The sequence below is a fragment of the Xiphophorus maculatus genome, chromosome 24, assembly GCF_002775205.1.
Source record: "Xiphophorus maculatus strain JP 163 A chromosome 24, X_maculatus-5.0-male, whole genome shotgun sequence".
Lineage (NCBI taxonomy): Eukaryota > Metazoa > Chordata > Actinopteri > Cyprinodontiformes > Poeciliidae > Xiphophorus > Xiphophorus maculatus.
Genome location: NC_036466.1, coordinates 6387429 through 6403558, shown reverse-complemented (window position 1 = coordinate 6403558; position 16130 = coordinate 6387429). Strand labels below are relative to the sequence as shown.

The 16130-nt window shown below is 41.5% G+C and overlaps 1 protein-coding gene across 5 annotated transcripts in view; it reads left to right on the top strand.

Moving 5' to 3' along the window:
- LOC102234542 (ras-associated and pleckstrin homology domains-containing protein 1-like) overlaps positions 1–16130 on the top strand; it is a 40834-nt gene that overhangs the window by 9873 nt on the left and 14831 nt on the right. For 4 of the 5 annotated variants that reach the window (XM_023329424.1, XM_023329423.1, XM_023329420.1 and 1 more), the window contains exons 2-6: positions 2715–2794; positions 14000–14119; positions 14364–14469; positions 14581–14775; positions 15528–15961. In XM_023329424.1, the coding sequence (XP_023185192.1) occupies positions 14000–14119; positions 14364–14469; positions 14581–14775; positions 15528–15961 (855 nt within the window). In that variant the 5' untranslated portion in view covers positions 2715–2794. Of the gene's footprint in view, positions 1–2543; positions 2606–2714; positions 2795–13999; positions 14120–14363; positions 14470–14580; positions 14776–15527; positions 15962–16130 lie in introns of those variants that run through there. The other variant, XM_023329422.1, reaches the window with a different exon arrangement.

The following is a 16130-nucleotide window of genomic DNA, read 5'->3' as shown; positions in this document are numbered from 1 at the left end:
GTACAGGTAGGACATGCAAACTTCAAGACCCAAACATGGGATTCAAACCTAGCATTTTAACCAGCCACAGTGGAGCGCTCCTTCTACATATATCGATTCAAAGGCACTGATGATCAAACAACCTTAGCAGTGATTTTTTTTATTTTTTAAATTTTCTTTTGTATTGACCCAGTGAAGAGGTCGATTGCACTTGAACTGAAACAACAGCAATCAACTGATCAATACTAATGCCTTCCCATCGCCGGTCGACTTTGTGGCACATCATCAAACGGCTGGCTGATGGTCGGCTACTGCACACTTTACAGGAAGGCTGAAGGTCACTGCTGAGCTTCATCTTTTTCAGAACACAGACTGTGGTCCAGTTATTAGCTCTGTCTGGTTAAAACCTTGCTTTTATTCTATGCTTTTGATTAAGTAGCTTTTACTTTTTAAGTTACATGTCAAATATGACTTAAAAGACTTAAAATAAGACTTGGTTAATTTGATTCTCCTGCTCTTTCTGACACTCCGCCTTCAGGAAGTCATCTCAACTGAGCTCCTCTGTTAAGGCTTTAACAACATTTTACCAGTGATGCACTGAGAAGTAGTTAATATGAGCTAAGCAGATGCACAGTTCCAACTAATTGCTGCTGGCTAGTCTGAAGGAGCTGAGTGGAGTGTTGCAGGGGAGCTCAGAAGTTTGGAAGCTGCTGCTCTGAGGTGGAGCTGCATGTTGAAGGCGGAGCTGGGTCCACCCAGGCGTTTTGCAAAGCTGGTTGCCCAAACCGATTAAAGGATTTCTCAAACATGCATCTAAAAAATCAAGGCGACCCTCCATGTATGTTTTTGAGGAGGGCATAACATTATAACATGATTAAAAAAAGTCATAAAAAAGTTGAGTTTACTAAAAATTGCCCTCTTAAAGCAAAACTTTGGAGAATTGAGGATCGTGTTTGATTTGTGCAGATGATTTGAGTGCTGCTGTGTGAACTTCACCATCTTGGACATGCTTGTAAACCTCTGTAGTGCTCTTTCTCTGCCATCGTCTGTTTTCTGTACTTCCCCCCGTACACAATCCTGCCTTTATTTCCTGCAGTGACATCATAACTGCCCTTGCTCGCTCAGAGCCCTTCCCTTCTTCCCACTTCCTGCTCCAGACAGGAAATGAGCAGAACTTTTAGACCGGGGAGACAAGGACACACCTGTGTCCACCACACTGAACCCTGTGTGTGACGTTAACTGATGACACAGGGTAGGTGTGTATTTTTTGGAGTGGGTTGCCTTCACTTTAATTTAAATAGACACTTTACCTCCTGAATATACAAGCAAGCTTGAGCTGATTTTTTTTTTTAGCACTCCTGCGTCTTGATGGCAAGTCGATTTTGTTTGTCTGCGCGTGTGCCGCAGACCTTCCTTTGTTTTCAGCAGCGGAGCAGCTGCGAAGCGGCCCCTTCTCTGTTGTGACTGAGGCAACTGTTGTTCCCTGCAGCTGCGCAGACGCATGTGTCACTGCCACACCTGTTCAATAGCCTTGTGTTGACTGAGTGATATCACGCGTCGACCGTCTGCAAATTACAAGAGCGGCCTGACCTATAATCTAACGGGGCAATTATGTTTTTTCTATTTTTTTTTTATGGCACGTGTGGATGGATGACTCAAGTCGTCATACTATCTCTTTACAGCACTCTCTCTGCGTTGTTGCAGGGAGTCTGCTTGCTGTGAAAACACACGCTCGGTTTTCTTTTGCCTGTAAGGCCACATGCTGCGTCCAAACAACAGTTGCCGTGCAGGAAAGCAAAAGAAACAGCTGAGGCCAGCGGGAACAGCTTCGCTGTAGTTAGCCACAACATCAGCTGCCTACCTCTCACACACTCCACAACTAAATCACAGTTACAGTATTGATTGAGCATGTTGGTCCAGTATGAGTAAGATTGAGTTTTTTAGCAGTGCTTTGTAGATAGATTTGGCACGAAAAGGAGCACAAATGCACGTCATTCCCTTTGTTAAATACAATAGAGGATCTATGATACTTGGGGTTCCTCTTCCCCACTTTTAAGTATGGTTGAGAATCTGTGATGCTGTGGGCTTGTTTCTGCTCAAAATGACGTCAAAACTGCCGCAGTGTGTAGAAATGCTTGTTTAAAATGCTTACCTACCCTGAACATGTATGTTTTTTTATCTACAACAACCTACTAATGTATGACTCAGCACTGTAGTGAGTTAATGACCCACTGAAGTGTTAAAACCTGCAGACTCATGAGTCACATTGACACACATACCTAATAGTTTGAGCAAGGCTTTTGCTTTGACTCATGTTAGAAATTACTGGGTAAGGCATGGTACCGTTTTCATCCAGCTGTGCAGATTTATCAGGGTAGTTTTCCTCCCTATAAGTTGAATAGTTTTAATTTAAAATTGTTAGCAGCAACACTGGCTGATTGCTTTAAGAACTTCACAGAGAACATTTCTCTGACTGTGCGAGTCATTTTGTCTGAGCACAGTTAAGTCTCTCGCTCAAGCACCCTTCCCAGTTAATCCTCGGCATTCTTGTGACGGAGAACTTGCTGCGATCCGTTCCAGCTGTCGAGTATCTCTGTTCTTCTGCAGCGCAAATAGAAACACAAAAGTCCGTCTGTAGCGTTTGACTAAAGATGTCAACTTCAGCGAGTTGACATCAGGCTCAGTCAGAAACTTGCTCATGTCTGATCATGGTTTCTGTTTTGTTTTTTTTCCAGGGGATAAAAGCCCAGCCACAGAGTGGAGTGGTGGTCTGACCTTTACCCTCAGTAGGACGAAAGGAAAAGCCACTTCAGAGGTAAGAGTTCCTGTAAATTATAGTTGGTAAATGCTGGCATTGCTGTTTTTCCTTGTGGTAAAAGAAAGGGCAGGTTTCTGGAAAGCATCAAGCCCAGAGTTCCTATACAGTTTTTTAAAGTATGGAATGGGATCCAGGTCTTTTCCAGCTCTGAGTGAGTATGGATAGAGAAAATAGGAGTGAGGAAAAAATACTTCCACACCTTGGAAAGTGTGGCAATGGGCACAACATTTGGGCAATGTTGTGCCCTTCATTCATGTCCTTGTTTCTGTCTTTCTTTCCTTTCTTCCTTGTGCTTTATTTTTTTCTTGTGTCTTCCTTCCTTACTCAGTACTGCTTACTTTTTGGAGTCCTCCCTTCCTCCTTTGTGAACATCTCTAATTGCTTATGCCTCCTTCTTTCCTTGTTGGTGCCCCCACCACCCAATCTTGTGTCCTCTTTCCATTGTTCCACTCTTTTTGTGTCCCATCCTTCTTTCCTTCCTTGTGCCCTTTTTCCTCCTACTTTCCTTTGTCCTTCCTTCCATCTCCTTCCTTTCATGGGTCTTGCCTCCTTTTCATTCCTCTTTCCTCCCCATGTCATACTTTCATCTCTTTTGCCTCACCCTTTTCCTTCCTGATGTCCTCACCATCATATTTTGTCCTTCTTCCTCCCTTTTTTCGTTTTCTTGTCTTTCCTTTACTTCTCTCTTTTACTTCATTGCTGTCTTGAGTCCTTCCTTGCTTACTTGAGTTTCTTTCCTTTATTCCTTACTTTTTTTGTCATCCCTTCCTGCTATCCTCCTTTCTTGTTGTATTTTCTTCATTCTTTCCATTCATTTTTAGTTTTTTTTTCCACGTTCCTGCCCTCTCTAGAAATACCTGCAATAATTCATAAGTGAACTTTGGTGTCTACTATTGTAAATAAACAGAAATTATGGAGTATTTTACTAGATGAATGTGTAGGAATCCAAAAACAAAAAGACTGCTTCCTGTGAAGCTCTGTTTCTGGTGGCCTAATGTCCTGGCTAGAATGCAGTCTCTCCAACATGCGTGTCTGGGGCTCTACGCTCTCAAACCAGCACCATCAGTCATCTGACTGAAATACATTTTTAACTAAGTGGCATTCCCTGTTGACAATAGAGATCTGTGTTGTTTGCTTGTTGTTGTGAGTTCAGAGTTTGAGGAGCATACAGTTTACGCCCCAAAAAGCCTCCAGAAGGTTGTGTAAATCAGAGCTAAATGAGAGGGAAGGGGAGAGTCTTCCTCACCGAAGGAGATAATTCTTGACTTAAGTGGAAGCATGTGGGGTTGAATCGTAGCGGTGGTTTGCAGAAAGATGTTCTGCTTTATAGCATTTAGACGTTTCCTCTTTGCTGTCTATGTCTTTGGTTGTCAAACTGAACTTATTTCTTTACTAAAGAGACAAGAGATTCTCACAGCATAACATGGAGGTCTGTTGGTTAACACAGGACGTCATTCAGAGTTTTCACCAATAAATTGGAGTTATGTTCCATAGAAAAACCAATGAATATGCACTGTACTTTTTACTAGGGTTGTAAAGGTACACAACAATCACAGTTTGGTATGTATTTGGTGTTTAAAGTCATGATCCAATACGCTTCAGTCAAGGGAAATAAATAAAACATGATACTTTTTGTACTTCCATCAGAAGTAAACTCATTTAAAAAAATTGGTAAAGTATAGAACTGATTGGCGATTTGGTTAGATTTTTTTTAAAGGAATAAAGTAGAATTAGAAGGCATTGTCAATGCCTGGATAAAAAGATTATACAACAACATAACCACTTGAAAACAGTCAGTTTTGAGGTTTAGACATTTTTTGAATAAGATTGTACCCATATTTGAGAATAAAAACTGTATAAAAGTTGGTTTTTAGTGTCCCAGCTGTGCCTGAATGTCATGTGCAGCAGTTAAAAAAATATCCTTTTCAAACTGCATTTCTGTTCTTTTTTTGATACAGAATTGCCCCAAATGTTCTTCATTAAAAACAAAGTCAAAGTAAATTGTAGAAGCCTTCTTTAAGCCAGCTGCGATACTGTAGGCTTCATTCAGCCAGAGAAAAAGATAAAGCTGCTGCTTTTCTTTGTCGCTCAGACAGATGAATCTGTGTTTAGACTGCTGACTTAACGTTGTGTGACTGTGATGAGCCGACGACTCACGGAGCACAAGACCTTTTGATAGGAGAAGCTAAACAAAACAAATACAAATAATCGACCAGACCGAGCAGGTGGCTGCTTGTTGGCGATTCATACTGCTTCATTGTCACTCACAGACTCCCACTAACACCTCCACTCAGCTGTCCGTATCACTCGGCACGCCCGTCGGCACAGCCGTGCACATCACGCACAGCTGATCACAGTTATCATGGCAACTGTTTTCTTCAGGCGCAGGCGCTTCTAAAACGCCACCCTTGAGCTGATCTCTCCTGGTGGTTCTGAGATGCAGCCATGAAGGCGTTTGGGGGGGATGCGGTATGCGATTGTGTGTTCCTGGCACAGCAAGGAATGCTGGAGGAGGTATGGCTGGAAACGAGTCCGGCAAATTTTTCGGGTCTTAAAAAAATGACTTAATTATTTGCATCTTTTATTGTATTTCTAATGTTGTGTAAAAAAGACCTATGTGGTTAAATAAAATATTTGCAGAATTTGAACATTTTATCCAATCATCAGAATACTCGATATAACAATTGATTACTAAAATAATTGTTAGTTGCAGCCCTAAACTGAAAACATAATGGCACCAACTAAATAATGCAACTCTAATGTTGTTAATCCTTCTAAGTAGCTCACAATGCCAGCAAAAATAACCATGCTTACTGTGATTAATGTAATTGTTTCATCAATAAATTTTTGTCCGCTTAATCAAACTGACTGCCTTTGCGGGGAAACGCTGACAGAAATATGAAGTGTCGATAAATAACTGTCACATTCTCTAAAAGCTTTCCAGCATATAACATTGTCAGATTTGCCACATCTTAATACCTGTTTGCAGAAACCATTGATATGAAGCAGCATTGATGCTGATTAATTCACACTGCAGGTGCAGTCTGGTTTATTTAAACCCTCCGCTGACCAAACACTGGATAATCTCTGTGTTCCCAGCCTCTGCTGCTGCAGCAGCAGTGCTGCATCATGCTTAAAAGTTGGTGTTGGTGTGTGAACATATTACAGCAGACCACCTGAGCCCCTCTGTGTGTGTGTTTGTGTGTGTGTATATGGGGTGTATGCGTCTGGATGGAACCTGATCTCTTTAGGGAAAAGACAGGAATATTGATTTCACATTTGGGCTCATGCCCTACAGGGAAGCTGACGCCTCCTCTGTAATGTTTGTTCATGAGCGAACAGAGTTGATGTTCTGAGAGCTCTCACCTAGCACAGATCACCTTCGTGTTTCTTGTTTATTTTATTGCTGATGTTTCCATGCAGACAGACAATGGAACGCAGCACATGGTTGTTCTGTTTGTGGTGAAAGGAACTAGCGTAGCGTAGCGAGTGATGAGGCTCGTGTGGCAGAGATCTGTGCGTGTGCACGTGTGTTGCCATGACAATTGCTGCTGAATTTCGCCTCGCCGTGATACTGGTGAGCTTGCTGCGTCCTCACACTTCCCACCCACCAGTGTGACCGTGCACTTCCACTATCCCCCTCCTCTCCAGGTTGGGTTTGTGCAGCTCTTGCTCTCCATCTGTCTGCCTCTCCTCTCTCCGACCCCCGTCAGCTCTTTATGCACCCCTCCTTCTTAATTGGCTGTATAAACTGTCCGGGACCGCTGTGTCATGCCACGCTCGACTGATCCTGACTCCGTATGTGTGCGTCTGATTGGTGGCTGTTGCTCGTGCTTGACTGATGTCGCCGGAGCCGCTGCTTTGGCGATCAGCCCCCGACTCTATTCGCAGTCTAATGGTAGCTCTTCCCCTGGTATTGTGTCCATCCATCAACCCCTTTCTTCCTTTGCTGCACTTAACCAGCTCCTCACGACAGTCTCTCCTTTCTATGTGATTTATGTTGCTTTTTTTTACTACTCCAGTCCTGATATAAAAATACAGTGACATTAATATTTAGTGGAAAACAAGAGTGTTATTGCTTCTAAGATATTTACAGTATTTTCCACATTTCAGAAATTATGCCAAAACAGACGTCGGTGACTGCTAAAGAAGCACTGATCAGATATTTTGTGGCTGATTACAGTTTTTTTTTTTTTTGCATCACTGAAAATGATTACAATCCTCCAAATTTATCTAAATAAAAGACAACTCTACAAAAAGAACAGCACATGTCCTTCAAAAAAGGCCTGAGAAAACATCAAAATTTGCTGGACAATAAATAGTCTCATAAGTTATTGCAATAAATATAAAATTGTTGCTTTGAAACCATTTTCTAGTAATACCACGGCAAAGGCAAGAACAAATTCTCAAAGATTAATAAACTTAAAATCCTAATGAACTTTTCACACTGAAACTGGAAGACATTTTAAATATCCAAAACAAAACAAAAAAACATACAATAAACTAATTACAAAGTCTGTGTAAGCAAAACTCCCCTTTAAAAAACAAGAGTAGTTAAGACCAGTGCATCAGACTGAAGACTTTTTTCATCCAGCTTTTGGTTTTAATTTGTCATGCGATTAATTCATTTATTGCTTATTACAACATGTCTGCTTCAAAAGACAGATTTCTTCTCATATCTTATATTTAGATTGAGTTGTGCACAATTACTGGTAGAATTGGCATTTTTAACTTTCCTGTATTAGCGATTTAAATTTAGCTCGCTTAGCATTGCTTACTGTAAACTCCGTCTGGGTTTCCTTCAGAGTAGCTTGACCATGACTGTGAAGTTATCAAAAGACTGTTATTCATGAAAATTTTGCCCGCTTGTAACCACAAGTCGTCATTTCTTACGTCCGTCTAATGAAACGCAGACAAACCAGCTAACAATGAACTGAGTTTATATTTATATTGTTGTTATAACCACTTAAAGTGCTCTACAGTAGAGCCGCATTAGCCTAGTTGCACTCAGAGATGCAGAAACATTGAGGTTTGGTGCCTTGCCTAGAGGCATATCAACATGTGGCAGGAGGAAGCTGGAATCAAACCCACATCTTTCTTATTGCAAGATGAGCCACAGTTACCCGGGGATTACCCAAAATTGTCATGTACAGAAAGTTGTAAGCAGAAAGTTGCCAGATATAGGCTTCATCTTTGTTGTTATAACTAGAATCAGCCCAATATTTATCTATCTCAAACATTATTATGTTACCTTTAGAGTGGAATATCACATTCACTAAAGGTCAAAGGTTTAGGTCAGACACAGCTAGTTAGAAGCTGGAGTTGAAACAAAACGCCGCTCCTTTTATATGCAGAGGGTTTTTTCAGTTGCACAGTGAGTGGGTAGGTTCGTACTGCTTTATATATTTTCTGTGTTGTTGTGGTTTGGATTTAGTCATGCACAAGAAAGAAAAGGATAAATAGCAGTGGATATGAGTGAGTGACTATCATCTGCGTTGCAAACATAAGCCTGGAAGTAATTAGACGCTCTCGCATTTTGCAGAGAGATCGAATCTGTTTTATATCTCGGTGGCAATGAGACCAAGCATTCAAGACCGGGAGGCTTTGTTCTTTGACGAAGGCCTCGATCTGACAGGCTCATCACACGCGATATCACAAGATGGACTTTACAGGCTTTTAAGCAGGGTCGTTGTGATGCCGAATGTCATTTGTGATATTCTATGTCTTGGGATTTCAGTGCCTGTTTTATGACTTCAGTTTATCCCATGGAGGCTATTTTGACAACTAGACTCATGTATGTGTAAGTCATGAGTCATAATCTGTCTGGAAGCACATTTCAAACTGGATGACATGAGCAGGAGGATGAAATTTATCCTGTTGAGGAAACCTTCAAATTGGACCATATTGTATATAAATAGCATGTATATATAGTTGCTTATTAATTGATTAAACTGAGAGATAATCAACAGAAACATGCTCAAACCTCCTGTTATTAAAACTGCTTTATGTCATGCCTTAAATAGTTGACTTTTTAAGGGATGAACAGAAACACGGGCCACAAAAAATCTAAAAGTTGAGTCTGAAAACAGCAGGATTGCAATAATACAAAAGGGCAACATGACCAGCAACCAATGAGGAGCCTCTTAAAGTAGCTGCTAGGGTAACAAAAATGTAATAAACTTGACTAGGAAACGCTCAAGTTTTAATGGTAGTTTTTTTTTTGCATGCAAAATGATGCATGCTCCACACCAACTTAAGAATAGACCCATTAATAGCTTAATCTTATATTAGTTTAATTGGCTTCAAATGTGATTTAGCCTGTTAGGAGAATTGGAAGCTAATGTTAGCCGTTAGCATTGTTTTGTGTATGTTTTCCCACCAGGAGGGTTAATTGCACCACTTTGTCCCCAATTTATTCTCCTCTGACTTTGTACTGGGGAACATCTTAACTGGCCTATTAGCTGTAATCCTCAGACCTGGCAGATTTAAAGCCACTCTTAGCAGTGGTGAAGCTCCTGCATCTGCTGCCAGCGACTTTAAGAGCTTTAAATGTTTGTATCCCACTAAACTCTGAAGAATTCCCAATCTGTGTCTACAGCCAAGCACCGCAGCAGCTATTCATGCTTTCTTAGAGTTTAATGAGTTTCTGTTAATGACCTCTTGTTCCCTACTCTCTTATTTTCCAAAGTGCTTCCCTTTAATTTTGGCTCACTTTGCTAGTATTATATAATTCGTTAAGGCTTTTCAGTTGGGAGGTGGGATTGTGAGGGTAATATGGGGGAGAGGGGGAATGGATATAAGAACAAGATTGATTCAGTTTTCAGTTCATGGAGACAACATTTGATCTAGAAATAGCCTGTTTAGAAATGCTTGATGGAAAAATTAGCTCAAGCGGAAGTATCTGGCTACCAAACTGTTTATTTAGTTATGTCAATTTTCCACATCTCAGCCCTCGTATTTCCTGTCTGTTTGAAATATGAAAGGATTTATTTGTAACCCACGTTTATTGAGCTTTTGGTATTTGAACACTGGTCATGAATCAAGCAAAAAACCAGGACACCTCATAGTGATTGTTCAATGCTTACGAAAACCCCCAGTGACCCATGCCTGTTGCTAACTGAGACGTCAGCAACTTACCGTTCTTGTAAACTCCTCAGACCTAAGACTACTACTTGTCTGGCCTGAAAGCTGAATCATAAAACTTGTTAGTCAATCTCAAATAACGTTTTAATGGGAACCAAATGGTCACGGATTCTCTGTCGGCATTACACAAACAGAATTTAGCGAGGATTCAGCCAAGAAGACCCAGCCTGACCTGTGATGTAATTTCATGCATTTTTCTCCAACTAATGGAAAGAAGCAGGGAGATCTGGGGCCTCCTGGTGTAGATCTCTTGTTTTTTTAAATGCACTATAAACTTGGTACGAAAGTAAGAAAAGTTGTTTGCCGTTATGCAGTTCTTCTTCTGGTACAACGCACACAAATATATAATCTATACAGATGTGGTGCAATTTAATTTAAAGACTTTGTAATGGCAAGAGACTTCTTACCAAGAAGCATTGTTATGACAAAGACATAATCAGCCAAATCCTTTGATCTGACATGATGCCAGTGGTTTGTGTGTCAAGTTTGGTGTGAAATTATCCCTCAGGCAGGATCAGTCATTCCAAGTCATATGACTAGAAGTCAGGGAGTTAGTCACTTATTAACCTACTTTCTCTGGTGACAAAAATACACGGTGCACAAAGGGAGAGGTGCTTGACCAAAAATCCAACACTTTTAAGCATTTCTTCAGCAGTATTAAAAATTTACATACACTATCTGTTCCTTTTGTTACACAGTCTTTACTCTGTGCTCTTCTAATCTTTTTGACACTCTTTGAACTGAAAGGCTAAAGATAGATCTCTGTTCTTTTCCTTCGCTTTTCCTCCTCCTACCTCTTTGCTGTTATCAGGGCTAAGTGCTATACTTTCTCTAGTTTCATGAGAAGAGTTTTTCAGTGTAAGAAGACTTCCTTTCTGTTCCTGATTAGCGATTTACAAGTTAGTTGGTCTAAGTTTTATTTGTTTTTAACCCCTCCAGGGGTCTTTTGTGGGCTCTAGTGTCCCTTATATGAAAGTAGGCTGACAGGAGAGAGGGAAGACATGCAGCAAATATCGTCGAGTCCGGAAGTCGAACCCTTGACGGCCTCATCGAGGACTCGAGGCCTCTAAACATGGGTCGCGCTATCCCCTTTGCCACCACAGCACGTCCTAGTTGGTCTAAATTTGGTTGGTTTTCCCTTGATCAGCTGTGACCATGCAGTGACTGGCTGATAAAATTCAAATAGTAAAAAATGTATTTAATGTGTTCAAAATATTTCGATTTCCTAACTTTTAGAAACTGTCAAAATCAGATTCTGCAGGCCAGACCTCAAAGAAAACCAATAATCGGTATGGGCTGGAAGATTGGCGCATTTTATTCTGACAAAAACACACTATACTTTCTTCTCTTTATTCCTTTTTTGTTGATTCACCAGCTACAAGAGCAATCGTTCACAAAAAGACCTTGGAAAAGAGACTCCACTGGGAAGTCCTTTGACCTCTGCTCATTCAGTTTAGACCCCTGACCCATCCAGATCAATGTCGGTCATGCTCAGACAAGAAAGAATAGCGCAGCTCTGTATCAGGAGGGAAAAGGCCAAGGCTGGCATTCAATGGTGATAATGCTCCTGCACATACACACTCTCAGACACACAGCATCTTCCTCCAAGCCCTGCATCTCGGCCAGGTCATGGTCCATAAGCTTAAAAGCTGGGCCGCAGGTGGTAATTCACTTAAACCTGCAGCAGGATCTCTGGTTGAGGCTGTGATTCCATTAGGATGACATAACTAGAGTCATTGTCGAAGAGCGCTTTGTTTTAGGTTATGCACTGATTGTTACTCTGGGTTTTTTTGTTCGTTTTTTTTTTTTTTTTACCTTATTTTTGTCTAGATTTAATCAAGACTGACACTTCATCTGCTGTAAGTTAAATCAGGTCTTGAAGATATGAAACCTAAATATTTTCTGGGTCAATGTAGACAAAATGAAACCATGGATACTGTTTTTCCTATTGTTGAAAACCTGTGTCCATCTTTTATCCGACCACCAATCCATCTGTGGATTCGTTTATCCGTCCCTCCACTAGTCATCCACTTGACTATCTATCAATCCATTGTTGCATTGATTCATTTCATTCATTCACCGTCAGTCTATTATTGCATTCATCTGTCAATCTATCCATTCATCCAGTTGTTGGTCTGTAATTTATACATTTTTGTCCTCTCCAACAATCCAACCATTAATCTCTTTTTGGTCCGTTTTACTGTCCTCTGTATTTGAAGGATGGATTAAAGCTGGATCTGAGCAGAAATATCTCCCATGAATTTAGAGTAAAATACTGTATTTATATTTTTTATTTAGAAGTCTAGAAATGTAAGTCTCGAAAATATTGTGTCGTTAAATGTGTAGTAACCCTAAAACAAGTGTCGGTGAGTGTCGCTGGAGCCACATGTACCCAAATCAAGAAATGATCATGACTGAATGGTAATCTGGCGAACCACAAAGCTTCAGTAAATGGTCCATTTGATGGCTGTAAGGGTGGAGGAGTCTGGACCTCATTTTCAACTTGTCTTCCCACACTCTCATATATCTCCCCTTCCCAGTAAGTGGTGCAGAAAACAGAAGGACAGCTGGAGTTTCCTGACACGGAGCGGGTCATAAGGGAAATGAGGAATTCTGCGCATCCAGGCCATTTCCTGTTCCGCCTCGCACACTCGCTTGCGAGAGGACGGATGTAATTTCAAACACGCTCGCACCCAGATTTACTTGGTTTGTTTTTAGGTTGCACATGCATATCCCACCTTCTTATTCAAGCTGATGGGCCAAGTCCCAATGCCAAGGCAGGAAGCTATCCATCATCAATGCTGTAATGTGACACTGTAACAAGTGTCTCCCAACTGCTGTGGGGTTTCAGTCTGCGTTGCCATCCAGTACTGCTTTGCTTTTCAGCTCCAACCACATATACTTCAAGCTTTTACGTCTCTCCTGTAGCACAACATGGATTTTAAACAGCTTTTCTTGTAGAAGATCAGGAATTCCCATAAAAGCATAAAAAAAAATATTTTCCCGGATCAAACGAATGAGGGTCATCAGAGGAGTTAATCCTGGTTTGGTACAGGCCCAGTTTGGTGACTGACACTACATGGGTTGGATAACTGGAGGCAGTGACACCGTCTGAAAACATCAATGGGATTACTGGGGAATATTCCATCAGACGGCTCTGGAGGGAGATTGCTGGACTGTACCAAAGGATTGACTCACATTTACTGTCCACAGATCTTCATATTGTGATCAATAGTATCTCCTCCTCATGTTCTAGTTAAAATATTCACTTATTGCTTGTCAGCTCCAACCACCGTATTAAGACGTAAATGTTATTTATAGCTTTATTGGGTTCAATATGTTAAATTTAAAGGTGCTGCATTATTATCCATAAATGGAAGTATTTCCTGTATTAAAGGTGGTGATTCAAAAGCATTTTTGCTTCAGAAAAATGTCTGTTTGCTGTTTGACACTTAACAGGTTGATTTTCATTTATGCTTTCAAGATTTTTAGGTATTCTCGCTGTAAAATTTAGGTTTATGTACACTGTGAAATTCTAAAGTCCTAGGTTTTAAACTAATTCATTTAATAACCTCTTTATATCCAGTGATGTGTAATGGCACATATATGCGGTGGATTTTGTTTTGTATTTGATTTGTGATGTAGTTATGTTTGCCAAAATGTGATTAAAAATCAAAACGTTATTCATAAAATAAAAAATCTAAACTCCTATTAAGAGTACGTGCCTATTCTTTAAGTTTTACCTTTTATTTTTGCCATCAGTTGAAACAATGCTTCCTCTTGATTTGACTTTTTGCTTTACAATGAAATGACTTCATTTATATTCAGCTGAGCTACTCTTTCTGTCCACTTGGGGGTGCTGTATCACTAAAAACATCTGTGAAGTCCCTCAGTTCAGCACATTTCAGTCCTTATTATGGTCTTAAATGTTGTGTGTAGCCTTTAATTTCTCCTGCATCATTTTCACTGGCTGATGTCACCAGGAGATTTTAAATTGGTGTCTTCTCATCCCATCCCTGTAATCTATAATATAGTAATTTCAAATTTTTGTGTGTGCAGATGGATCAGGTGTCGGACGACGAGCTGGACCACGGGGCGGAGGAGGACAGCGACAAGGAGGACCAGGACCTGGACAAGATGTTTGGGGCCTGGCTGGGTGAGCTGGACAAGCTCACACAGGTAGGCAGACAGGCAGGAGGAAATAAGGAAGAGGCTGTATCCATGGCAACCGTAACACTGCTAATCCTGTCTCTGTTTCCTAGCAACTCTCCCCTTCACTTTACATTGTGCAGACATGCAGCGCTGTGTGTGAGACACTGAGGAGCATTGCAGTCAGACGTGGTTGTTATGATCCCCTGCCTTGGTTGTGTTTCGGTGTTTGCTGATTTTTTTTTGTTTGTTGTTTTTTTTTCATTCATCATAGAGTCTGGATGATGGTCGGCCACAAAAAGCACTGCAGAAGCCGCCTCTCAGGCAGGAGACGAACATAGCCAACTTCTCCTACCGCTTCTCTATGTACAACATAAATGGTGAGACTCGGGTGTCAAAAGGCAGCACAACAAAAATAATTTCCTAATAAATTGAGTTCCCTCCATAATGAACCTATTTCCTCCTCCATCCCCTGTGAAATCTTTTCACAGAGGCTCTGAATCAGGGAGACACCGTCGACCTGGATGCCCTCATGGCCGACCTTTGCTCCATCGAGCAAGAGCTCAGCACCATCTCCAAACCAAACTCAGCGTCTCGCAGCCAGAACAAGGGACAACAGAGGGGCCCCGGGGGCCGCAGTGCCAGCACCAAGCACCCTGGCACCAGTGGAGGGGGAAACAGCGGAGGTAGTTCAGTCTCTTTACAGCGTGCTGCATTTTAAGGAGATTGTGTCATGAGTTACTCCCCTGCTTTGTGTGCAAATCAAAGGTCAGCAGAATTACAAAGACTTGAGTTTGACTCTCTCGGGATAAATAGGTGCTTTTAAATGAGTCGCTGCGAGGGGAGAATGAGCGCCGGCTTTGTTCTCCGCTGGTTCAGATTAGAAAAGGCTGACCAAATGAGCAGCGGCTCACAGGAAGCAGGAGTCAGTCAGACTCTGTCCAGTCACAGAAAAATACACAAAAGGGTTTTTATGAAAGGATTTCTTGCTCTTTCACTAGGTTTTGTGTTTTTTGAAGAATATTAAAAATTGTTTTTCAACTTGAAATTTAAAAAATATCCTTCCACATCCACATTGGCTTCATTAAGGATGAAGTGGTTAAGTTGATAAAGAAGATGTGATCCAGTTTTTTTATTTCTAGAGATTAACTGAGAGAAGGCTGTTTTCATCCATCCGTCTATTTTTTTGTCCATTCATCTGTCCATCCTGACATCTGTAGATATATCTGCATTAATGTGTTTAAGTTTTGTGTTTTATACTTGAAATGGGCAAGCATAGAGTCTAAAAACTCCTGAGAGTCTAAAAACTCTAGAGAACGTTTTCCACTTGTAAAAGATCCAAAGAAAGGGATTTCTGAACGTGTCGAAGTTGACTGTTTTTTGTGGTAGATCACTTTTGTGTTCTCAGTGTTTTTTTTTCCCTAAACATTTCCTTCAGGAAGCACGAGCAGCAGTGCCAGAGCGTCGCCGGCCAGCACGGTTCGGGGCGGCAGCGCCAGCTCTCGATCCGCGGCCTCCAATATCTCCCTGGACGACATCACCTCCCAGCTGGAGAAGGCCTCCCTCAGCATGGATGAAGCAGCGCGTCAGACTTCCTCTTCTTCTTCTACTTCGTCTTCCTCGTCTTCAGTGTCCTCCACAGCTTTGCGGCGCCCCTCCTCCGGATCGTCCGGTGGCAGGCAGCACCGCAGAACCGGTTCGGTGGGCACAGCCTGTGAGCAGGAGGCTCAGTCGCAGCGCTCCAGCATTAATTCGGCGTGCGCCTCGGCTTCCAGCATGGACTCCCTGGATGTGGATAAAGGGATGACGGGAGGAGAGGCAGATGAGCAGGGCAGTCCGAGCTCGCAAGGGCAGAACCAGACCAGCACAGAGGTATGATATTTGCATGGAAACCAAAAACAGAGCACACAGCAAAATAAGGGGGATAGTTTGAGTTGCATGTTTTTGGTGTGTGTTGTGCATTCTCTTGTGTAATGAAACCCACTGCAATCTACAAAGTTTTGGATTGCAATGTTAACAACTTTTTCTGGGCTCCTGGAAC